This window comes from Homalodisca vitripennis, chromosome 3, assembly GCF_021130785.1.
Source record: "Homalodisca vitripennis isolate AUS2020 chromosome 3, UT_GWSS_2.1, whole genome shotgun sequence".
NCBI classification, from domain to species: Eukaryota; Metazoa; Arthropoda; class Insecta; order Hemiptera; family Cicadellidae; genus Homalodisca; species Homalodisca vitripennis.
In genome coordinates this window covers 95,165,561-95,193,051 of record NC_060209.1, presented here as the reverse complement: position 1 = coordinate 95,193,051, position 27,491 = coordinate 95,165,561, and the positions used below count along the sequence as shown (strand labels likewise).

General features: G+C 31.7%; 1 protein-coding gene across 1 annotated transcript; it reads right to left on the bottom strand.

Moving 5' to 3' along the window:
* Positions 1-2,844: 2,844 nt before the first annotated feature.
* LOC124358684 lies at positions 2,845-15,265 on the bottom strand. The gene is made up of 2 exons (XM_046810986.1): positions 15,194-15,265; positions 2,845-4,686 (listed from the first exon to the last, which is right to left on the bottom strand). The coding sequence occupies exons 1-2, from the start codon at positions 15,203-15,205 to the stop codon at positions 4,003-4,005; spliced, it is 696 nt and encodes a 231-aa protein (XP_046666942.1). The 5' UTR covers positions 15,206-15,265; the 3' UTR covers positions 2,845-4,002.
* Positions 15,266-27,491: the final 12,226 nt, after the last annotated feature.

The following is a 27,491-nucleotide window of genomic DNA, read 5'->3' as shown; positions in this document are numbered from 1 at the left end:
ATCGATGATCTCACTCTTAATGGAGTGATGGTTTTTCCAATATAGTCTTTGGGACAGAATTTACAGGTTAGTTGATAAATTATGTTTTTTGTAGTGCAATCAATGTTACCTTTAATAGGTATATATCATATACGAATCGCGATTTAGTTTAACATGTGAAACTCTGAATTCTCATATATGTACACTTGATATATATATATATATATAATTTTGCGGAATAAGGATTAGTGTGATAATGCGAATTGAAATTACTGGTGGAAGAATGTTAAGTCAAAAAGACTAAGGTGCAGAATTCATCAGACAAAGGAAATTGTATTTCCAGCCAATGAAGTGATCTAACCGTAAGATAAGCTAAAAGTGTTTACCGTTCAATAAGAAAACTATAACATACATAATAAATGCTTATAAAAATTTATTCATAAAGACATCATTTGAAATCGATAGTTTGAAATACCAGACAGTTCTAAATTAGGTGACTATTATTTCTCCTAGTGTGGAGCACAAGTACCTCCTTTAGATGGTGGGCAATTAAACGCCATCCGTACTGTTTTGTTAATCTCTTAACGTGTATGTACTTTACACAGTCCGGAAATGGCATGAAGAAATATAAACCTAACAACAATTTTGTAATCCAAATGTCGGTTGACCCCAAACCAACTGATATAATTTATTAATTCAATGTTTCTCGGGTGTAGCGGAATCTGATGTAAATTGTTCTGGATAGCTGTTTCCCTTACAAGAGGCGTATTTGTGATTCTCCGATCTTTGTCTATAACGGGCTGAAGATGAATATTTAGATGGAATGTAATCAAGATATTGTAAAGTAACATGGCCATATGGAAAAACCACAAAATATTTATTAAAAGATCACAAATTCAATGGGCTAAAGATATAGATTTAGATTAAATCTATTCAAGATATTTTTATCACCTAACCTAGTCAAATGGAAAAACTACAAAATATTTATTAATAAATCACAAATTCAACGGGCTGTAGACATATATTTACATGGAATGTACTCAAAATATTGTCAAGTACCATAGTCATATGGAAAAGCCACAACATATTTACTAAACAATCTCAAATTCAACGGGCTGTAGATATATATTTAGTTGGCATCGAATCTAGATATGGTCAAGTAACAGGGTCATATAGCAAATCTGCAAAATATTTATTTACAAAATCACAAATTCAAAATTATTTATGATGACATGATGATTACACTACCATAGCTGTCTGATCACATGTCCACAGTTATCAAGGGATGTCCACTAGACCTCAATTAACGAATGTTAACATTTAATATTATCTATATTTCAATACAATCACGCGACTAAGAAGCTGAATTACTTACTATTACAATAAATTGATGAAAGCCCAAACTAAGCACTCTAGGCTCTCAGAGCTATTAACTGATGTTTTTAAGGCCCTACTGTACTACACAGTATTCCATATTTATCACATAAATTATTGTATTAATTGTAAAGTAATTATTTACGTTATTAATCTTTTTCGTACTCTAATAATATGTAAGTGTATAAAACACTCGTGATATGACACCGTATATGATTACAACCTCTATGACATTGATTCGCACTGCTGTGCCTATTACTTTGTTTTTAGAGTGAAGAGACGAAATATGTCTACAGTGAATATTGACTCTTGCACATTTCTTATTAAATTTCATTTGAAATTTTACATAACAAACCCTCCTCTATATTAAACCAAATGTATTTATTTACTGAGTTTTTCCATGTTAATAAATTTAAAAGCAAAAGTAAAATAATTTTTTTATTACAACAGTACTTCGTTCCACAGCTAATTCGTTGTAATGGGTCTACCGGTGTTGTATTTAAAAGGTCCTTTACTTATTTCTCTTGTGTGATTTAATTTTATTGTATTTGCAAAGAAAATATTTTGCTTCGACATATTTCAAAAAGAACCTCAAAAATAATTAAATTAACTAAACATTACTTTTAACTATTATAATAAAGTTGTAGCATGCCATTGAAATCATCCACGGATCTCCAGGGCAGTGTTGTGGAACCCATTCACATATTAATTAAGGTATATGTTTGTTATGATTTTATTTCAGGACAATCATTACGTTCTTGTAAGATAGTAAGCAACAACCTTTTTAATCTATATTTTAATTCTATTAATTTATTATTTCACAATAATAAACATATTTATTTGTTTACCTTGTAAACCTTTGTCTTCCAATATTTTTACTTTTCCTTGTCTTTATATTTACGAAACTTTATCTTTTCTAACTCAATACATTGAACATTTCAAAATTCCTCGTCACCATTAGTATAATTTAATAATTTCTAACCTTCAGGTCCCTGCACACCACACAGCTTTCTTCCAAAAAAATCTCCGTTACAATGAAATTAGCTGTTTAACAAACTCCCTATGCACCTCAAAACAGAGTCAAATCATTTAAAATTTAGAAAAAGGCTTAAGTTATTTCTCTCATTGATAAATGTTTTACAGCGTCCGTGAATTCCTGACTGACGGCTAATTGGACAACCTGGTAGTTTTAAAATATCTTACGAGTTCAAGTCGTTTTGGTTATTTTATTGACGATTTTAATCTGTTGTAAGAAGTTATCTGACATGACCAATGCATTTAATTGTGTTACTTTGGTTGAATAAACGACTTATTAAGTTACTGACCTATTTTTGAATTATTTTGATCGAGACTATTTAGGTTTGACATTGGTTAAAATATAGAAAAAAGGAGAAATTACACACCACATCTTTACTCAAAGTCAGTTCAACAGTTTATTAATAACAAACTATATTCTATATTGTATAACAAGTATTTAAAACTATGCACAAACTTCTGTAATGTTAAATTGGAAATACGGAACTATATACAAACTTGTTTCAGTATTTATAAAATGCTAATTAGTTTATGATGTAAGAAACTACATGTAAGCACCAAAGAACGATATAGTAATGTTTTCAACCGTTTTAATAAATTTCTGTGTTTAATATATAATAAAATAAGATTTGAAGTAGACAATAGAATGGCTTAGTACGCAAGCAAAGATACTTTTATTGAAAACAATATATTTTAGGTTCGCAGACAATTTCCGCCCAACATTGAACTAATATAAACAATATCATATCAATTTTAAATCTACTATTGTTGTTTCAGTTGTTCAGCAATCGCTATTGGCCCTGATATTGCCTCATATTATTATAAACACTTTCGTACAACATGGACTTTAGTGGTCTAGAGACAAGTGTTATGTTTCAAAACAACCTAAAATATTTGTTTAATATTAACAAAGTTTGATTTTAAAATTATTTCTATTATATGTAAAATGAGAAGGTGTGTATTTTGATTTTTAGATCTCAGATTCGTGTCGAGGAACTATTTAGTTTACAGTTGAGCAACAAGGCAACTAGTCTATAAATATTTGTCCAAACAAATATCATGAGTTCCCTCTAATAATTCTACAAGCTATTGTAAGAAAAACAACCTACAAGCTAATTTAATTTAGGTTCTTTCTATTAAATATTTAACCCAGTTAATCTTCTATTGAAATTATGACTAATAAAACTACTTTGCTATCACTAACAGAAACATCTTACAGAAGAACAATTAAAGTGAAAAAATTAACCTAGACATATATACATTATTAAAAGACTAGATGTACTGTTTAAAGTATTGTTTCCTTTATTTGGCAAACATTTTAGGAAAATCAAAAGGGTCAGAAACTTTAAACTTCTTTATATAAGCCAAAAAGACCAATAAAGCACTCACAGTTAAGCAGACTTGAAAACTACTGTTGTCAACATCAAATATTCTCTAATTTTGAGAAATGACGAACAGTTCTTTAAAAACTGTTTTATAGTTTAACTTGAAGGTTTCCTAATCTCTATATGTGTCTAATTATATATTTCGTGTTTTGAATATTTTTACACAATTCTTAAATATGCTTCTCCAATTATACTCCACAAACCTCATTTATGTACTGATGTAATCTACTCAATATCCATTACCATGACCAGCTACGGAGTGTTCTTCCACACTGTTAGTGGATTCAAAATTTTGGCCATGAGAGTTTCCATACCCGCTCGCACCGGCAGGTTCATTGTTCGCAGAATAATCTGTCTGTCCATAGCCTTCCTGATTGGTGGCTCCATGTTCATACACTCCTTGAGCTCCCTCGTAACTGTATTCTTGCTGAGGCTGATAACTCTGATCGTGTCCGTAAGCAGGGGCGGAGTGGTCTGCGACTCCTCCAGATCCATATGTCACATAGGCTTGATAGTCAGTGGCTTGGTTTCCATGATACTGAGGCGCTGTCAGATACCCCGGTAGAGAAAGAGGATAGGATATCTGAGATGTGGGGAATGGCTGGTGAACGGAATACGGTTTGGGGATCTGGAAAGGAACCGGATTAGCGATAACCACCGGCTTGGTGACCTCCACAGGGACCGGTTGGGGAACTGCGTAGGGGATGGGCTTTGGAACAGATACGGGCACCGGGACGTGCTTAGTGACAGGGTAAGGGTAGGGAACCGGGACAGCTACAGTGTTGGTAACCCTGATCACTTTCACAGCTGTGGCTAGTTGTCCGCCGAAGGTACCCAGGTTGTAGGGGGTTCCGGCGCCCTTGGAAAAGGCACCACCTTGCACCGCCTCCGAAGCTAATAGTATGCAGCAAACCTGAAACAGGAAGGCTAAAATGTATTTATTCGTAAACAACGTACAATATTAAACATTGTCTTTAAATTCCTCAGTATGGTGATGGCTGCTGCCACATTTGTTCTATTTACAACCAAGTATTTAAAAAAATTACAGCTACATTCAGATCGAAAGTTTTGATTCCTGATAGTATATACAAGTTAATAACTAAAAATATTGCTATGCATGGAAATTGCCATTGGTATCAAAATGATTCACTCAATTTTTCAAGCCCACTAAATATGTATTATTTGATTGCTCAATAACATGTGCATTAAATAATTCATCTTAGCCTGATTAAGAGATTTTTGGTAGTAAAATTTTTAATCATATTAACATTCTTGTAACTCAGTAGTTCCAGAGGTTATATAAAAGGTATAATAGATCGTTAGAGTGGTTTTAAATTAAGTTAATGGTCACTAGGACAAAGTATTTTTACCATTTCATAACTCTATGGCTGTAGCTTACATTTGTCTAAGGAATTGAGGGTATGATACAAACCTCCTATGAGGTCATGACTACATGACTACCTGATTAGGAAGGGTGTGGTGGATGTCCTGGCAAACTGTCACTTGCCTCAGTACTCCACACCACGCTACGTAGCCTAAGCAGGATTAACGCGGTTACTAGTCCCCATCAGACTCAGACAATATATGTACGATTTTTAGTAAAAAAAAAACTTTCCAGTACCATTATTAAAAAACGTAAATCATTTAAAATAATCAATTTCACTTGATTTTTTTAATATTCACTTTGAGCTTAGATTAGAGATTATTAAGATCTCCACATTGAAAAGGACAACTCACGGTATTGTTTTGTACGTGAAAAGAATTATCTAGAACCAAATTAAGTGTCTTAGACACACAACCAGAAATATAACGCATACTTGAGATTCAAAATTAGCATAATATAAATTAAGTTTATAAAACATGACGCAGAATGCAAGTGAGAATAAGAGTAACTACTAAATATAAAATTCATTTGTGCTATTCTACAAGTCTCAAATGTTTAGGAAAGTAATGAAACTTCATGCCGTGGTTATAAAAATTCAATTGATTGTTTAAGAATACATTTCAGATTTTAAAAGTAATTATAAAATCATCGACATACAAAACTACCTTAGGAATAATTTAATACCTTCACTACTGGTCTATACTAAATGAGACCGCCCAGAAGTATCAGCTTCTTCACTGTAACACTTATGCCACAGTAAACGTGTTAAGGATATTAGTAATCAAATACATTTAGCACAGTTACATTAAAATAAAGTTCTATATATTTATTTTTTTAATACGTGTGTAGCTATATAATCAGAGACCAATATAACCCTATCGCCAGACCACCTAATGCAGTTGGCGTGTAAGTTATTGTTTAGTTATACGTCACCGTGCATTTTCCTGGAAACGAGCGAATAAGGAGTAACATCTGTTGAATTGTTTACATTCCTGAGGAAGATAGTAACCATTATTGTGAAAGTATATAGGAGGTGAACTATGTCAAGGAAGTAATGACTGGTCTCGTACTATAATAAAGGATATTGTGCGGAAGTTGTTACACGTTGTTACGACTTTCACCTTTCGGCCACTTGGGTTAATTGGAGCATTCCTATAGTCTCCGAGTAAACCAGGAAGGTGAAGTAACCTGTGGGAAGTTCTATTTGGCTATTAGCTTGTATTTTATTTGGAGCATCCTTATAGTCTCCGAGTAAACCAGAAAAGTGGAGTAACACGTTAGAAGTTATTGTTGTCTGTTAGCTTGTATATTAGTTGGAGCATCGCTACAGTCTCCGAGTAAACCAGGAAAGTGGAGTAACACGTGAGAAGTTATTGTTGGCTATTAGCTTCTATATTAGTTGGAGCATCTGTACAGTCTCCGAGTAAACCAGGAAAGTGGAGTAACACGTGAGAAGTTATTGTTGGCTGTTAGTTTGTATATTAGTTGGAGCATCTCTACAGTCTCCGAGGAAACCAGGAGGGCGGAGTTACCCTAGAGAAGGCTTTTTTGGCTGTAACTTGTAGATTAATAGGGGTATTTCTGTAGTCTCCGAGTAAGCCAGGAAGGTGGAGTTACCCGAGAGAAGGTTTTTTTTTGCTGTAACTTGTTTATTAATTGGGGCATCTGTGTAGTCTCCGAGTAAGCCAGGAAGGTGGAGTTACCCGAGAGAAGGTTTTTTTTTGCTGTAACTTGTTTATTAATTGGGGCATCTCTGAGTCTCGAGTAAACCAGGAAGGTGGAGTTACCTGTGAGAAGTTTTTTTGCTTACCAGCCATTAACTTCAGTTAGTGGGAGTGAAAGTTGTTACTGCAAGATTACACTATAAATGGTAGAGCAGGATGTAGACTCAGAATATGTAAAGTAAAAATATTTTAATTCAACATTACCACCTATTTCTCCATAAAATACCAACAAATATTTGTGAAAATATGTATGTGTATTTATTTATAAATTAAAAGCTATTTAAATTTCCTGAATAAAACCAAAACTCAATATTTGAATGGTTATAAAAATATATTATTGATACTCCAAATCCGAGTTTGCAATTTTTAGGGAACTAAACTTTTTAAAATAACGTTCATTATAAATATCACACCTTACTAAATCTCCCTAGCACTCTCCACATCCTTATATGGAATACTTAAGCTAGAATATGGTAGTGGACGGCTCATCACACTCTTCAAACAGCAAAGAATTCATCAATTCGTCTCATAAGGAAAATGAGTCGTTTAGAGCACCTTATACACTCCAGTGAACCATAGAAACTCATTTACATTCATTACTAATTGCAATTAAATCGTGTCAGCTAACCGGCATAGAAAAGCGTCACGCTTCACGGTAATCTGCTTTGATCCTTTAATTACTGGCAGCGGTAAAGTGCTTCACGTTGAGCTATCGTTGCTAGATTAACTATTCCTACGTTTCCGTTGTTTTTGCCAAAACGTAGTAATGATAACTCGTAAATAGGAATTACATTTTTTGAAAAAAAAAAAAAAAAAAAGAATGATACCGGTAAAAACTGTAGTTGTGAAGTGTTATAATAACGGAAAAGTCTACCTACGATATTGACACCTAGTGTTTAAATTTAACGTTAATAACTTAAAATATGTTTAATTTTCCGATCCTAAAATTTTCTCAGAAAACTCACTGATCAACCAGACACACACTAAGAATGGAAATTTTCCAAACGGATGTTCCATGTTACTATTGGTGGATAACAACATTGTAATTACCTTTTATTTTTTTCATTGAGGTTGTTGTCAGTCTGAAATTAAATAGAATATAAGACTTAATATTATTTTACTTATTACTTAGAGCTCTCAACCGTATTCTGTTGAAGAAAAGTATCCGTTCTATCATTCTCATTACAATTGTTACTTCTATGATTTTTTCATGGTAATAATACTGCCTTAAATATAAGGATAAATAATTTTAGACCTACATTTTTTAAACAAATCGTTATAGTGGTTGCACACAGATTCACACGCAACTTTATGCTGAACAACTGGACATCTCAGGCGTGCCGAAAACTCCGTTGCAGAAACAAATTCCAATATCCTGATCCATTTTTTAATAATCTGAATTTAAGTTTCAAGTGAAGTATTACGAGGCCTCACTACTGTACTTCAAACTGCTCTCGAGATAACGTGCAGACAAATATTCCACGATCATTTCGAACCATCGTGGTGCTATAATAATATTTATGATTATTTTAATTCTCCGAAAGGAAATGTATGCCTACCCTGCGGGCCACTCTGCTCAATGCCTTTGTAACCTCAGCATTCGTTTTCGAAAGCAAGATTACTTGTAAACCTAACACAGTAAACTGTGTGCCTATGTTTTCCTATCTTTATTCGCTACATCATTCTATTTTCTTAGTTCAGTCTAGGAAATACAGTGTGTCCACAAAAGGCACGTCACACTTTTAATTGTTTATACTATTTAATTGCTACTCTATTGTTAATAGCAGTCTATTAAACATATGTAAATTAAACCAGCAGTTTGTAAAGTTTGTATTACTTGAATTATCAATTGTTGTAATCTAGTAATGTGTGGCTAACGTTGTTACAAAAACCGTAATCATGGTAACTTTTCAAATAAAAGTTCAGTGTATTTTGTGGCTAGTAAAGTTTAATTTTATGATTTCAGTGCAACATAAGTATTGAGGAATGTTTCATGAGAATTCCTCTGACAGACCTAGCATTTATCGATGGTATAAAAAGTTCAAGGAAACGTTCAGAACGCGGACAGGTAAAATAAACAAAGGAGATGAAACCATCGAGAACATTCAAAACAGTTTTGTAACAATTCCAAAAAGTCTGCGCGGAAACGTACTCGTCAGTTAAATTAAATATCCCTAACGCTACAGTTCACAAAGCTTTGCAGAAGAGATTTAATATTAGTAATTAAAATCCTCAACTATTACTTGCTTTAAACTCTAATGACAAATTAAAGAGGTATGACTATGCTGTTTCCATTCTATATAAAAATTGACTGGATCAAAATTTTATAAACGGCATTGTTTTTTAGTGATGATAATATGCTTGATTTATCTGGAAATGTATATCGTCATAACATTCGTATATTAAACACTTAAAGCAATGAATCATAGCTGCAATGAATAAGTTACCTCAAAAGCCCTAATCAAAGTATGGGAGGAGGTCGATGTTCACCTGGACGTCTGCAGAACGTGGGCGGGTGCTTATGTCGAGCTCAGATAAAGGGATGTAAAACTTTAATCCTATGTTAATCTTGTTCGTGTGCTGTACAAGCTTTTTAAAATTAAGTTATTTAAAAGTGTAACGTGTGGACACACTGTGTATAAATTTGTATATACCAGATCACTACCGTATGTCTCTTAGGTGCAAAACGAATCCGATGCCACTCTATAATTTTGTGACACAAAAAATTGCATTTCGTGTCTGCGGCATTGGTCTGTCATCCAATAGATTTGCTTTGATCATGGGTTTTGCTGTGCTCTTTTGCTTTCTCAAATTGTAGCCACAGAGCGAATGGTTTGTAAGTCACGTTAGTGCTCGGCGTCTACATTTTTTGTTCTCTCAGTTACTCTAAAAATCTTGTCCCAGAATTTCAAAGGAAGTTAATTGAAATATCTCAAATGAACTGAATGGTTTGAATCGGTCATTAATCTATAAAAAAGTCAGAAAATACTACTATCATAGCTACGCAGCACACTATGACTAATGGTATTTTGTTCAGTCAAATACAATGTTGTGGAATACGTATTTCATAATCTGTGTATTTCGAGATAAAATACGATCATGTATTTTTATAATTACAGTAATATATATCCATGCAGAATTCGACCAAATATGACCATTAGGTTTTGTGTGATTGAGTATCAAATATCCAAACACCCATACACACAAATATCTAAACGTCAAACATATTTCTTCACAACCTTTAACAATTTGGATACCTTTAATAGTATTGGATCATACAGAATAATATTAATTGTAAAGAAGCTACATTGAACAACTGCATTTAAAAATAAAAAAGCTTTCATAAAATAAAAGTGAACTGGAAAACATGTTAAATTTGTACAAGACTCGATAGTTAATGACTATAATGCTGTTTCATAGATGAAGGGCCCATAAGCCTGTACGCATTTTGCACAGAAATCTCTTTAGAATATCTATTATATTGACAATAAAAAAGGCCTTTGACAAGGTTAATCACGAAATCTACTGTAGAACCCCGAAAGTACTGCTATCAGGGGTCACCAGTTACGTAATTGTGAGGAAACAGCACGTAAAGATAGGCAACCGCCTTAGCATTCCATTAATAATAAATGTAGGCGTGTCCCAAGGAACCTTGACCTCCGCTCTTCATAATGTTTGTAAATTATTAGTTATTACAACTAAATTTTAAAGGAAAAATGTTTGCACTCGCTGATGATGTAGATAAATTTTATTCTCGTAAAAATGAATCGATTTGGGACCCATAAGAGTTTCATAATATGAAAGAATGGTGTGATTTTAATAAATGCTAATGAATGTTAAGAAAAGTAAAAAAGTGTATATATATATCCATGCAGAATTCGTATATATACCGATTCATATATATACCGATGAGTATATATACTCATTCATGCTTTAATGTACCGACTCCATTAAAATTACATATCAGTAATGAAGACACAATAGCTGCAACTGTTAACGGACTAAAAGTGTCAAAAGTAGGTAATAAGTATTTAGTTATTGTACTATATTGTCTGATGATAAATTAACATGGGATAGCCATATAAATAACAAATTGACACTTTTATAAAAAAACTTGTTTACTTTCCAAAAGCTTGTCTAATTAGGAGCTATTACAAAAATTATATTATTTCCTAATCCATTACTTGTTAATTAGGAACTTTGTTAATTAGGAATTAGGAATGTTTAATCGGAATATTGTCATCCAAAATTACTTTTGAAAATAATTTAAAGTAAAGGGAAATGTGACTGCTCATATCCTTTATTTTTACACCAAAGAAGTGGAAATAATGGACATTAAAATTTGGAATAACATTTCCTAAGGTAAGTAGAAAAAGATTTTGGAGACTGTGTCCAGCAGCTTGTCCCTAAAAACTACAACCAGTTGCTAAAATTTGCAAAAAAATTCCGTTAAAGATTAATTAAATGGCTTATGATGCCAAAAGATATTGGATTTTTGAACTCTGCATTAAGTTTAAATTTAAGATTGAATAGCTACGTCAGAAAATAGTTTTTATCATTATCTATTTTATTTATTGCTTCTCTTGTAAGAGTTTTTTGGTATTGTTAATAGGTATTGTATATTGTATTGATATATTGTAATTGATGTATTTTTATTAAACACATATTCAAATCTAATCAAATCAATCGTTTATTGCCAAAAATATTTCACAATTCATAGCAAAACTCTTCATATATCTGTGAATAAAAGTTTGACACATACCACAAGAAATCTCACTCATACAACATACAATTTACTCATACATAGATCCATCCATTTACTAATCCTCTCACCTACGGCACCGGTGTTAGTTTTATTTGGCGGTCCCCCGTCGTATGCAGGACACTTGTTAACATTGTAAATTTTTTTGTGACACTAAAAAGTGTTTTAAACAAGTTTTTAACACTTGGTCATTTGGAAATTTTTATATAATCTGGAATTTTTGTAGAAAATGAACATCTATCTGTGAGGGAAAAATTCATAGGCATATTGTCTTAATGCCCCGGCACTCGGTCTATACTAGATTGTGTTTTCATGTCCCAATGACCAAAATATGCATATATACAAGTTCTACGTACAGACTTGTGTCACATATTAGACTCCTGGAATCTGGAGTCATGTTCGTCTCAAGAGATCCAACAAATATTTGGCGACGAAGAAGCTCAAGATAAAACTTTTCACATCGTTTCAGCATTACAGACACTAGACTCCAAAAGGTGAAAAAGTGTTCTAATTATCTCATCAGGTTCACAATTAAGTGCAATACGATGTTTAGACATGATCCCATTATGGAGCAACCAAATTTTCTTCACAGTTATGTGAAGAAAATTTAACATAACTATGTTAAGTTATGTTATTAACATAACTATGTTAATAGTAATGTTGGGAAGGGTCTATTCAATAAGAATGTTGAGTTTTATTCCAGTTCACCTTCCTCATAGTGCAGCGTCTGTAATCTATCACTGTCACAGACTAGACTCCTGGAATTTGGTGTTCGTCTGAAGAGATCCAAAAAGTCGGCGACGAAGAAGCTCAGAGTTAAATCCGTAGATAGTTTCGACATCAGAAATACCTATACAAGCTGGTATCCGCGGCTTCAAACGCAATTTAGTAGGTATTGCACCAGTATGAAATCTTCTGGTTTTGAGTGAATTATATTTCCGACACTAATTTTGAGTTTCCCTTCTTCTCACGATGAAGAAAATATATTAAACGTGTATATTTATGGTCATTGTAATTTATAACTGGAATTATTACATTATTTAGTGTAAAAGCATAGTCCAGCGAACTTTCATCTAACATAGTTCATGTCGACTGCTTCAAAGGGAGTCTTCGATGTCACATTCTAACCATCTTATGCTTTGGGGCATTCTGTAAGATAGATGATTATTTAAAACAGAGTAAAAAATATTTTTACTCATTATATATATAAACAAATTAAAAATAATAAACAATGTTTACACAGAACAGGTAATTACAGTATATTTCCTAACTTTAGAAACCAAGTTGGGATTTTGACGCTGCTTTAAAAACCAGTGGGGCGTAGCCCGGAGGGAGTTTCGACGTAATAATAGATCTATATTCATCCTAGGGACTCTAAGAATGTCCATGTCACATTTCAGCGCAATCGGTTGAATAGATTATGCGTGAAAGCAAAGTAAAACAAACAAAGGCAGTTTCGCGTTTATAATAATATTGTGACTAGGATTTGTAGATACAGTTTTTAGTAATTGTAACAAAAATACAATTGCGAGTTCATTTAAATGTTCATGGTTAAGAGGATCACAGGTTAAGCAACAATGCGACAGACTTTTACTTTGGATTTTGGACGTGGGTGAGTTTGAACGAATTTCGAACGTGACATCTGAGTCTCCCTCGTTGCCTCGATCATTGAAATATATTCATATGCATCTCTCAGAAACCTGCGTCAGTCGAAAAGCATGTGATTTCGGCCCTTGTGTTATACTTCCGGTCAGCATCTCATACCTATGCTCTCATTTGAGGTTTTCCTCTTACTTCTCGCGGACTCTAGCCCCATAGGTGAAATGTTATAATGGATTAAAACATCAGAGTTTTAGCTGTAATATAAATATGCTAACTTATTTATTGATCTGCAATGATTAAAAATGTAGTGCCGTTCTGAGAAAATTTGTCACTCTGTGGATAAATATCCATGACGATCCTACAAGCTGAAAAGAGTGTATTCCGAACGTATAAATTCACTTCCGGTCTTTTGTTTTTGCTGTGCCACAATTGAGTTTGTCTTGTTTCCCCGATCAAGAAAATATATACAAATATTCTAGCAAACCAACTGATCAAAACGTTTCTACTTCCGGCCTTAGTTAGTCTACTTCAGGTCTAAAGTATTTCTGGTGCTACATTTTAGTTTACTTTGCTGCCCCGATCACGAATATATAAAAATAGGTAGGCTTGAGAAGACTACCTTGGTAAAAAGGCATTTACCTTCGGCGCTTTCATCTCCTTTTAGTAAAAGGGGGAGAGTGGAAACCCCTTACCAAGATCATGTAACATTTAAAAATAATCGTTTATAATATTTTTTGTATGATAGAAGTCTTATTGTTTTCCGATTGTACTGTGGGAAAGAATTGGTCGTTGATACATGTTAGTGTAATTTCTCTCCAAGCCACAGTTAAAATGTTTAGAAAACCAACCAGTTCTCGTAGTTTATATGCAAACATTTACATATTTGTTCATTATGCTGGTTTATAACAGTGTTTAAATATACTTCCAGTTATTAGACGTTTTTAATTCGTATCTGGTGTAATAAATAGAACAAATTAAATAGTTCTTGCAATCTGCGTTACATTATTTATCAAGCACTGTATAATTTCATTTCAATTAGTATTTTAACCCGTAACAACCCACATTTTATAGTGAGAGTGCTAGGTTACGGTGTAAATACTGTTCTTTGCAAACTTTTTACATGTGGTAACAACACGGGGTTGTTAAGCGTTAATTGGAATGGAAAGACATGTTTCGGCCTCTTTTGCGAATTTCTCCTGAAAAGTAAACATCTGTTTAGTGTCTGTTAAGTTTTGATTATGTTCCATAAATACAATTTTTATTTTTCTGAGCTTAAAACGTATTCCAGGATATATATGGTAATATATTGGTAATATATGTATCTCCTGGAATACGTTTTAAGCTCAGAAAAATAAAAATTGTAATATATATCTGACCTTTGACTTCACAAAAAACATTACTTGAGCTTTAATGAGTTTCTAAAAAAAGAGTAAGCCGAATGGTCCAACCATTATTGAGCTTTGGTCTTAGTAAAACACATTGTGATTAATTGTTATTTACTAAGAACATAAGACTAAGAACATTGTGTTTTAAATGTCAACTATTTTTAATCGTATCATATTAACCTTTTATACAACAATATATTCCATTTCAATATGGCATGTGAATCAAATAATATGTTTTGTAAATTTAAACCTCTTATAGTAGATTTATGCCACTTTTATCATTAGATATATTTTACGGTTCGTTATAAATAAGGGATAGGAACAGTTAGTATGTACCAATATAAAAATGTGAAAATAAGATCTACACTCCTTTAAATTCTACAAACATCAATGCGTTTATTAAAAAAAGGTTCCAAACTATGAAAAGTTACCTCCAGCAACAGTTATAATTAAAAGTATTCAAACATTCAGATATGTTGCATTTATGAAATTTCTGTAATGTAAGAAAAGTATCTGACTTAGACATTAGTGAATGGAATGAACTGAATTAAGCGAGAACGTACCGTGAGTAGCATGTCGCAGGTGTGAAGCTCGAGTGGTGGACGCGAGGCGGGAGGAGCAGCTACTTTATACTGAACAAGTTAGTGCTTCTCTTCTCCCTTCACCTCCAGAGCGGCGGCGTGGCGCGGCACGATAGTAGCATTGACCTACGGGGGCAGCAGGAACTGCAAGCTCGGGAAAGTGGTGCATTGTTGCGCAATTGAGAGACCAGCACGTGCGCGGAACTGTCCATACGCTGCCTACGTGTCAAACGTCTAAGTATCCGAATCAATTTGGGATTGTTAATGTTTATAAGTATTTTATAATGAATTTAATTTGATTCAAGTCTTCAATTAAATAACTTTGAGGTTAATTTTTATTCAAATGATTACATTTTTTATAAAAACAAATATATTTCTGTTATATTTTTTATTGTACCAGTATGTAAAGTTCAGATGTTGATAATGTTATATTTGCTAAACCTATTATAAACGATAATTTTGAAATCTTACATGAACTTAGTAAGGGGTTTCCATTCTTCCACTTATTATACTGAATATCTGAATCACTGTTTAAAATGTTTTGATTTTCTCTTTACCGATTAAGAGAATTTAATCATTGCATTTGAAACGGCTTATTGTATTTTAATAAGATTTTACATTGAATTCATCTAAAATTTTCTGTTTACCTTTGTATATGGTTAAATTATACAGTAATTTGGTTAGTATTTGAACTGTTCCCAAGATACATCACCTTACACAAACTGTTAATAGTTTCATTTTCCTGCAGCAACTTCTAGGCTACATTGAAATCTTCAATCTATACTCTAAATGCAATAACTTTTAAATTCCATAGAAAGAAGACAACACAATAGCTTGTCACAATATTTACAAGAATAATGAACATTACAATACATAATTTAAGTTCAGTTTATATGCAGCAATCTAAATTTAGCTTACATTATATCAATCATTTAATAATTAATAATTAACAAGTCTATACAAAAACTACTTTAAATCAAAATTTAGAATTCAATCAAATAACACAATTTTTTACAATTAGCATTGAAATTGCAAATAAAAGTTCGAAATAAGGTATTTAGATGTAACAAATTAGAATGGGCAAAACTGAGTAAATGAAAAATGATATATTATTGTAACATTTAATAAGAATACTAATGCAAAGAATGTATTCTAGTGTCACCTGCTGTTAAGAGCAAACGGAACATTTTTAATACATTTCCAAACGGAATTAATAAACCTTTTGGATATACGGGTGTCTTGGATACTGTAAAATGAATACGTATTTTTGAAAATATTGGCTTTAAATTAGCTTTTAAACATTTGAAATCTACAATATAAAGAATCTAACTCCAATCCAAATTCCATATATCTTTTGGAAATAAAAAAATATATCGATCCTCATTTGTTTTTCAATTAGATAAATAGTATTACGTGTAATTTTAAAAAGTTAATTAATACTTTTCGCAGATGATACAAGTCCTAATTGTTAAAGGTAAAGAACGATATAATAAAGCATACCAAGACTTGACTAATATTTATCGTTACTGTATCTAATTAATGAATATAAATTTTATCTCTATAAATTCTATTTTATCTTGGAATAAAGAGCTTATAAAATTATCCATATTTATTCTTTTATTTACAACACTTTTCTTAGTTCTTTTAAATCTAACACGATTTTAATTTTCGTAATTTTATGAACACATTTTGTACTGAAATCCACAATATTCTTCTAAAATTTTGCTATAAATTTCTTATTTTTAGTGCTAAAAAACCTTGATTTTTGGTTAATCACTTATATCAAATTCATCAATATTTTGATTGTACATGCGTAATGGTATACTATTTTCAACAAATGTTTTAAAGCATCTAAGCTTGTTTCCTTTGAGGCATTGAAAATTTTTAATTTCCTAGTTTAATATCACATCTGTTAGGAAATTGTTCAATGATATATCCAAAAACTAAATTATTGTTCATTAACTTATAGAATGATAAAAATTACTTATTGCTGTATTCTTATTTTTGTATTAAACCGAATATAGTCATACATGGTTTTTAACCGATTGCAATAACTCTATTATTATGTTTCAGAATCATTCTCGATAATATTTTTAATGTCTCGAATGATCTACATAATTTGTTTTATTAAGAAAAGTTGCTCATAACATTCTGGAGCATGTGGTAGATCTTCATGAAATTCGTGTGAATTTGTTGGAGATTCTAGATCAACTTCAAGAATATGTCCAAAAGATTCATCACTAGTAAGTTGTTAATTTTGTTTCTACCCACCCTTCAGCTGAGTAAATCTTTAGATCAAACAATTTTATATCACCATTTTGTCAAAACGCCCATCCATACAGATTATTTGCGTCAACATAAAGTAAATAATATTTAGGTTTTCTATCGCCAATGTTGAACTAATTTTGATATTAGACTTGAAATTATTTTTTATAGATTGAGATATTCCTCCAATAATCTCTTTTTCAATCATTAAATACATATTTTAAACATAAATCAATTGTAATTCAATTTGGTTAATTTTAGCATTGCATCCCAGGCTAAACTTGGAGCAAGTTACATGAAGAGCTGGATCATTTTAAAATATACCTGCTAGTAACAGAACTTCTTGAATATTGTAATAGTATTTTAACTTTAAATTTGTACCAAACATTCATAATATATTAATAGCCTTTTTCAGAAGTTTTGTAAATATTGAATAACAATCTTGAATTTTCTATCAAGCAATAAAATTTCTATAAAGTTTTTGAAATGGTTTGTTTATTGATGAATTCATGAGGAACTATTAATTTACCTAAAAGATTAGATTTGTAAGGATTTATTCTTCATCATACATCCATCAAAATTTCACCATTATTTATAAAATTGTTACTATGTTTAAAATCATCGTATTAAAAATGTTTTTCTAACTTTCCTATAGATGATGCAATAAATTTAAATGTAACAATGAGTGAAAATTTTAGAAATGTTCTCAGGTTAGCATTTTCAAACTCACACCCATTTCCAGAATTGCAGAATAAGTTATGTATTTTTGTTTCGATATTATTTTGCTAGTTCCTTAATGTATGAATGAGTGTTATAATAGGTTGACATATTATGAAAAAACAGGAATATTTTGAAGAAATTTAAGGTTTAAGTTACGATGGTTATGATCAGCACCTGTAATATTTTCAGATAAATGACAGTGACCTGTTACTTTTTTAAAGGTATCATCGTGCCAATCATCTGGTATTGACATTAATTTTGTCCATAAATATGACAAAGACTTCCACTTTGATACATAATTTCTTATTTTTCAGTTAATTTCAAAGGTTTCTTTACTTTTAGAATTAGTTTTTTTTTATATATTTGTGAAATTTTTGAGATCTCGGAATAATTTTGTTGAAACATTGAGCAAATCTTCTTCATTATTAGCTCAACAGCATATATGTTGTACCTACAATTTGAAACCAAATATATTGTAAAACTATTAGGAATATCCTTTTAAACTTTAGTTGTAGTTGGTTTAGTGGTTTTTGAGAAGTTAGAATTTTTTTCTCAAATACCCTCAAAATTCATATAAATTAAATAAGGATGAGGAAGCATCTTTAAAGTTGAAACATTTAGTTCTCTGAAATGAAAATGGTATTATTAGTTTGTAAAATCTATGATTTTCAAACCTTTCAAATGATTAGATTAATCGCTGTATTCATAGAAAATAATCAAATATCTTCTATGTAATAATTTTTGTTTTTATTCTTTATTAACTAAGAAAGTGTGATTTTTAAATGCATAATTAAATTCATATTCTTGTTTAATATACAACAAATCGATATTAAACGAAGCGTCATCAATTTCGAATTTCATCATGTCTTATCAGATTTAAATTGTTTTAGTTAGTAGGTCTGTAAGGGACGACAAGGCACCAGACGTTTTTGATGTGGTTCAGCTCAATCCACGTGACTCATATAGAAGAATGGCTACCGATGCAAGAATTAGCCAACGATCAGTACTCAGGATCCTATAGGTATACGAGTCAACTACCCAGACGTCCGTCTGGGTATCTATCCTGATTTAATGTGCATGGCCTACTACCTATGGGAAGGTTAAAAGGCTTGGTTAATGCATCAAGGCTCACAAGTCGAGAGAATCAGAGTTGCTGTTCAATCAATAAACAGAGAAGTGGTCTTAACGGCTCTAGAAAACTTCACTTCCAGGGTCGAACTCTGTTTGGAAAACAAGGGCTTATATATCGAACATCCGTACGTAAAACTAGTTGAATAACACAGTTTAATATTTATTTCGTTAGATTTCTAAGTTTTTAAGTTGTACATTTTTAATTTAAAATTAGAATGTTAAAATAAAATAGTTTTATTTTTGTAATTTAGACAATAAAAGATTATAGCCCTTTTGATCCCAAGATTTTTGTGTGGGGATCTGCCAGATTCCCAGCTCTTGGCGCTGAGGTATCTGCACCAGTCCCAGCCACATTGAACTAGAAATGTAGACGTTAGCTAAAAATTGCATAGAATTTTCATTTATTGATGAAAATTCATGTAGTTTTTATGTTTTTACTTCCAAAAGTACACTGTATTGCATGCTTTAAACTAAACTTTTGTAATCATGCACAAAAAAAGTTTTTGTAAAAAGATCGTTACTTTATAAATTTTAATAATTTAATAATTAATAATTTTAATAATAAATTTTATTTATAAACTTTATAAATAAAAAAAAATCATAAATTTTGCATTTCCAAAGGTAAGGAATTCCACAAAAAATTCCTAGGTTAAAAACAATATGTTTTTTTTTATTATTACACATAAAATTGAAGTAAAACCCATGTTTTCATTGCAATATATTTATAAATAGCTGAGATAATATCAAAAGAAAAAAAAGATGTAACATGGCCAAACAGCCACGGCCATCTAAATCAAACTAAAACATAGTTGACACATCGAATAAAAAGTATCAATAGTTACTGTAACTTTGTAGGCTGGTTTATTACGAGTACTCTGATTTAATAATTATAGTTATACTGCAATTTATTATATTCGAAAAATATTTTTTCCAAACGTCCTAAAAATAGGACGTTGGGATCATACGCGATTTCATGTGACGTCCTAAAATAAGGACGTTGGGATCGAAAGGGCATTTTCTATTGTTGTTGGTTGTATTTTGTAGATATTTTAGACAGACATCCTTTTTTGTTATACTTTAGACAGAGATTTTACATTGATTTTTTATTACCCTAGTATGTTATAGATAATTCACATTTCCTACTTATTTATTTTTTATTTTGACAAAAACAAGTATACGATTTTCTTAGTGTTTCTATTGATTTATTTATTAGGCAGGGATTTTACATTAATTTTATGCTGTTCGAAAAATTATTCTAGGACTCTCACATTATCATAATATACTTATATATACTAAGTTTGTGCAAAATGAAGTGGAAAGTAAGAAACAAACTTCAATGCTTTTGAAATGGATAGAAACTACATTCACAGCCAACGTTGAACTTCTGATACACTAGACATATTTGGCACAAATTAATATATGCATATGCGCGTCACACTGATAAATATATAACATATACAAAACGGGAATAGAATCCATACTACTAAAAATAAGTAGAACAATCTTTGCTTACAGTCTTTTATCAACTATGGAAGGTTTGAAAGAATAATAGGATTTCGGACATTTTCCATCGTTATATGCTAAAATTTAAATCTATCCTCTTCGTCAGTTATAAGAAAGTCAGTGCTTAAGAAAGTACTTAAAACCTACAACGTGCGGTAATGGACTGCCACTAAAAAGATATAAATTATCAGTGATCCACTATCGCTTGTGCGGGTGTGACGTGTGTTTGTGCCCTTGACTTATGTGCAATGACAACGCCTGTATTCATTTTCTTATGTATGGTATTCAAGGTGTTTTTGGGTGTGTTATTTTATTTATTTTAGGTTTAAAAATCTTAGGACAAATACCAAATAATTTATTTGTTTCATGATCATTTATATGGAGTTCCATATCAAAATCCATGTAAGTAAACAGACAATTGATAACAATTGAGTTTTCAAGCAGTGAATTTTTTTATAAAAAAAGATGAAATATCAAAGAGTCTTTCAGCTCAGTGGGAAGAAGTAGCTAGACTTTGTGACAACTGAAAAATGTATAAATTTTATAAATGTTGGAATTCGCATATAAACAATACCTCGAAACTCGTTCCAGATGCAAAAAATAAGAAAACGTTCAGGAAACGTTTTATAAGCATTCAGAAAATTTATTTTATTTTTCAAGGTTCTTAATAACCGATTTGTAATTGTTCAAAATTGGGAAGACCGCTATTTTGGGAATACAATGACCTCAGCCAAGATATTTATAAGATAAATTGTTACTAAGTTTCAATTCGTTTCAGCATTTCTTTCCCCGGTTCTTGGTGACCAAAAAGTTCTTGTGTGACGTACATGTCGATTACATGTTCTAAAATATTCTAAAAAAGACAAATTCATAATCTGTTATGTTTTTTTTTGTTAAGGTCAATAAATAATGGATTTGTGAATTTTTATAAATTTGAACGGCCGCCATATTGAAACAAACTGGCGGACCGAGCTGGCCACTGGAGTTAGCTCTAAATATTTAACTTTTTTGTAATAAGTTTCAACTTCTTTGGGCTTTTCGAGACAGTTATCGTTTCCACAACATCTTGTATTATTTTTTTAATATTTGGTAACATTAATAAATGTGTGATTGAAACAGGATGTTCTCCACTGGAATATTAAGATGGCATGAACTATAAGTTCGTAAACACCACGTTTGGACATTTTGGATACAGGCCTACAGCGGTTTACAACTTCTCTAAGTTCGTTATATTTTGCCTACATGAAATATTCCGTTTAACTTTAATTGAGATAATAGTTTTAATGAGATTGCGTTACTGGTTCCTTAAGAATTTAGGTTTGATTTCCAGCTACATTGGGCCCTCCAACTGCAAAATATAAGCATCGCGAAGTTTTCTATTGAAACCTAGAATCTTAGAGTCATCCACCTCGGCTTAATTAGTCTATAGTCTTCTTTACTACAGAAAGACATAAGTTTAGTACATAAAAATTTAAACCAAGGCTCGAAAGATTGCTTTGTAACATCGTATTCCACGACTCTTTTTGGAGGAGGTTTTTGAATTAATGTGCTTTTATTTTGAGGACTAAATATATGTGTAAAGGAATCGCTTTTTAAATATGCAATTGTTGAGACAAGGAGAGAGAAAGTTATTACTAGGTGTTCGCGGTCAGACAGCTATGTAAAAAGAATTTGAAATTTGAAGAAGCGAAGTGAAAATGTGTTATAATTTTGTACAAACCTGAGCCTCCTTTATTTTGATCTGCCAGTAATGTACCAGTATTTGATAGTTGGGCATACACTAAAACTGTTTATTAAGTCGGTGAACACTGTAGGCTCTTAGGGTGATGTAAAGAGAATGATGTTAAAGTTTCCTGACAAAAAGATTTGGTTGTAATCCCTACTAAATATGGATACAATGATTTCAATTTTTCCATGAAGAAATCAAAATGTCCATACTGAATATACACTAAAACTAAGTCAGTAAATACAGTAGACTTTAAATATGATATAAAGAGATTGGTGTGTTAACATTTTCTGCCAACAAATTTTTTGTTTTAATACTAAGTAAGGATGTAATGATTCAATTTTACCATGAAAAAAGCAAAATGTCTGTTGTATAAATGCAGATAACAGTAATCTTAAAAGTATAAATAGTGATAGCTGATACTTCTATAATAGTAGGTCAACTAGTTCGACCGTGTTACTAACCTCAGTAAGAGATTTAGCATTGCAACTGATAATGTTATGTCACAGGGGTTACTTGAGCAGATGTCTGTAGGGTAAGGCCGGCTGGGTTGTGTAAGCTTAGCCCTAACTGTCTGGACAGAAAGCCTCCAGTAGGGAAAGGTCAGTAGCAGCCGTTTAGTGAGTTGTCTGACCGGTTGAAACTACACGAGAGAAGATTCTCGTGTCGGTAAACACGTGCTGGAAGTGATAGATCTCTGTATTATTATAGGTACGCTGTCTGTCCGGCTACGGACGGAACACAAGCAGTGTATTTGTCGGAAAGGAAATAGGATTTTCCAGATATTAGCCATTGTTTAGTGATAAAAAAATCAGTAATATTACGTTTCAAAATCTAGAATCTCATATCTTCCTCAGGTGGTCAGATTGCAGATCTCAAAACGTAGTGTTACTGATTTGTGTATCACAGAACGATAGAAATTATCTGGGAAAATCCTGTTTCCTTCACAATCCTTCCATCGTCAAAAACCAACTTCAAACAAAGAATTGTATGTTCCTATATGAAAAGCTCTATCACTAATTTCATACATTCATGCATGTTTTTGAAATAATGGCAATATCGATGGAAAAATGTGGTTATAAATGTTAGAATAACATTACACGCAACAGTGTGTTATTTACGAGAAATAGTATTAGTTACTAGGTAACGGATTAGTTGTATGGTTTTCAAAATGATCTTTAGATCTAAAAACATAGCAATAATCTTATATGATATTAATATGTTAATACAAATAATGTACGCGCGATGTATTTTATGTATTTTAAGTCGTAATATTGGAAAGAACACATTGTTGAATATGTAAAAATCCTTTATTTTTTATATCTTTAAATAAAGTAACTAAGAGCTTGAACGCTTTCACGTATTTTTAAAATTATATGCTATAAGTGATAGTTTTAAAACTGCTTTCTTTATATTTAATATATAATTAAAATTAATTTTGAGTTAAATATTTTATGCTCATTTCTTTAATCTTTGCTAAAAATGAATTATTGACGACAAATGATAAGAAGTAAAATATAATTTTTGAAATCTGCCACCATTGTTATGATTTAAATATATTCTGCATGTGTAAAATATCTTTAAGCCTAGATTAAATATTTTTATATCCTTGTCTCATTTTTTTCTCATATGCACACCGATGTCATGTAGAAAGAGAGTTACAGTATTTAAAATTCCTTTCAATATCATCAAAGAAAAGTCACGTACTGATAAAAATCATAAAGATGTCTTTGAACTGTTTGAACTGAAAACGATATAATTTGACACAAGAAAAAGTGTCATCACCTTGATCAAGGATTTATTTTAACCAGTGAACATCCTAACAAAGTAACAAAGTAATTTTACATTTCATCTTTACATACATGTTCTTATCACTATGTGAATTAGAACTGTAGCTATAAAGTTCTGCTTAAGAGAAATTCTTCATTAATTTTATAGATAATGTTCTGGAAATGAGCATACTTACACAAGGTACAAAATAATGTCTTTATTCAACGTAAATGATATAACAATTGGTAGAATTTCAACTGAAAACAGTTTACTTTGCTTCTAGAAAAGAAAACCCTTCTTTAACTTAGACAGTAATAATTTATTTGAATCGTTGAACATCATTGGATAAGGCAGGCAAATGTTTTATCCCGTAAAAATGTTTGATATATATAAGAACAAATGAGTTTGTCTCTTAATATGTCAAATCATTCACTGAGGATCTTAGTTAAGATGAAAGAGATAACGTCATTTTGCAGTTAAACACTTATTGTAATAGTAACGAGAAATTTCTATTAGTATTCTCCCAATTATGTCTCGAGCTGAATGTATCTGTAGCTGAGCAATAAAACAGCCAACGGGTTCGTGTAAGTGGCTGATTGGTTACGTAAGCGACGGAGAAATGGCGATGCGACAGGACGGGCAGAGAGTGACACAGACCCTGTCAGGAGAAAGGAGGCAGGAAGAGAAACAAAGGAATGCAGCAGAAGGTATTTGTTACAGATCGCAGTCTCGACAGTTCGCGTGTATACAGTCTTAAACCCAGACTGAACAACTTTTAGGTCATATATTGCTAATGGGTTTATTTTCATACTTGATTGAAATAAAATCATCCCATTAAACATATTATATATAATCAGGGAAAATTACGTAAGCTGCACATGTTTGCCCTACTTTGGTCCAATTCAATAAATATAACACGAACTTGTGAACATAATAACTGTTGGGGGGGGGGGGTGGGGGGGGGGGGGGGTGGGGGGGGGGGGGGGTGGGGGGGGGGGGGGGTGGGGGGGGGGGGGGGTGGGGGGGGGGGGGGGTGGGGGGGAAAATTAAGGTATATGTTTGTTTATGATTTTATTTCAGGACAATCATTACGTTCTTGTAAGATAGTTAAGCAAAATTTTTTTTAAATCTATATTTTAATTCTATTAATTATTATTTCACAATAATAAACATATTTATTTGTTTACCTTGTAAACCTTTGTCCCTTCCAATATTATTTACTTTTCCTTGTCTGTTTTTTTTACGAAACTTTTTTTTCTAACTCAATACATTGAACATTTCAAAATTCCTCGTCACCATTAGTAATAATTTAATAATTTCTTACCTTCAGGTCCGCTGCACACCACACAGCTTTCTTCCAAAAAAATCTCCGTTACAATGAGATTAGCTGTTTAACAAACTCCCTATGCACCTCAAAACAGAGTCAAATCATTTAAAATTTAGAAAAAGGCTTAAGTTATTTCTCTCCTTGATAAATGTTTTACATCGTCCGTGAATTCCATGACTGACGGCTAATTGGACAACCTGGTAGTTTTAAAATATCTTACGAGTTCAAGTCGTTTGGTTTATTTTATTGACGATTTTAATCTGTTGTAAGAAGTTATCTGACATGACCAATGGCCATTTAATTGTGTTACTTTGGTTGAATAAACGAGTTATTAAGTTACTGGACCTAGTTTTTGAATTATTTTGATCGAGACAATTTAGGTTTGACAATTGGTTAAAATATAGAAAAAAGGAGAAATTACACACCACATCTTTACTCAAAGTCAGTTCAACAGTTTATTAATAACAAACTATATTCTATATTGTATTAACAAGTATTTAAAACTAGCACAAACTTCTTTAATGTTAAATTGGAAATACGGAACTATATACAAACTTGTTTCAGTATTTATAAAATGCTAATTAGTTTTATGATGTAAAGAAACTACATGTAAGCACCAAAGAATGATATCGTAATGTTTTTCAACCGTTTTAATAAATTTCTGTGTTTAATATATAATAAAATAAGATTTGAAGTAAACAATAGAATGGCTTGGTACGCAAGCAAAGAAACTGTTATTGGAAAAACAATATATTTTAGGTTCGCAGACAATTTTCCGCCCAACATATATAAACAATATCATTATTCAATTTAAAATCTACTATTGTTGTTTCCAGTTGTTCAGCAATCGCTATTGGCCCTGATATTGCCTCATATTATTATAAACACTTTCGTACAAACATGGACTTTTAGTGGTCTATAGACAAGTGTTATGTTTCAAAACAACCTAAAATATATTGTTTAATATTAACAAAGTTTGATTTTAAAATTATTTCAAAAATTATGTAAAATGAGAAGGTGGTGTATTTTGATTTTTAGAATCTCAGTATCGTGTCGAGGAACTATTTAGTTTACAGTTGAGCAACAAGGCAACTAGTCTATAAATATTTGTCCAAACAAATATCATGAGTTCCCTCTAATAAGTCTACAAGCTATTGTAAGAAAAAACAACCTACAAAGCTAATTTAATTTAGGTTCTTTCTATTAAATAATTTAACCCCAGTTTTAATCTTCTATTGAAATTATGACTAATAAAACTACTTTAGCAATCACTAACAGAAACATCTTACAGAAGAACAATTAAAAGGCAAAAATTAACCTAGACATAAATACATTATTAAAAGACTAGATGTACTGTTTAAAGTATATGTTTCCTTTATTTGGCAAACATTTTTAGGAAAATCAAAAAGGGTCCAGAAACTTTAAACTTCTTTATATAAGCCACAAAAGACCATATAAAGGACGTAACAGTTAAGCAGACTTGAAAACTACTGTTGTCAACATCAAATATTCTCTTAATATTTGAGAAATGACGAACAGTTCTTTAAACACTGTTTTATAGTTTAAACTTGAAGGTTTTCCTAATCTCTATATGTGTCTAATTATAGAATTCGTGTTTTGTGAATAATTTTACACAAGATTCCTTAAATATGCTTCTCCAATAATACTCCACAAACCTCATTTATGTACTGATGTAATCTACTCAATATCCATTACCATGACCAGCTACCGGAGTGTTCTTCCACACTGTTAGTGGATTCCAAAATTTTGGCCATGAGAGTTTCCATACCCGCTCGCACCGGCAGGTTCATTGTTCGCAGAGTAATCTGTCTGTCCAT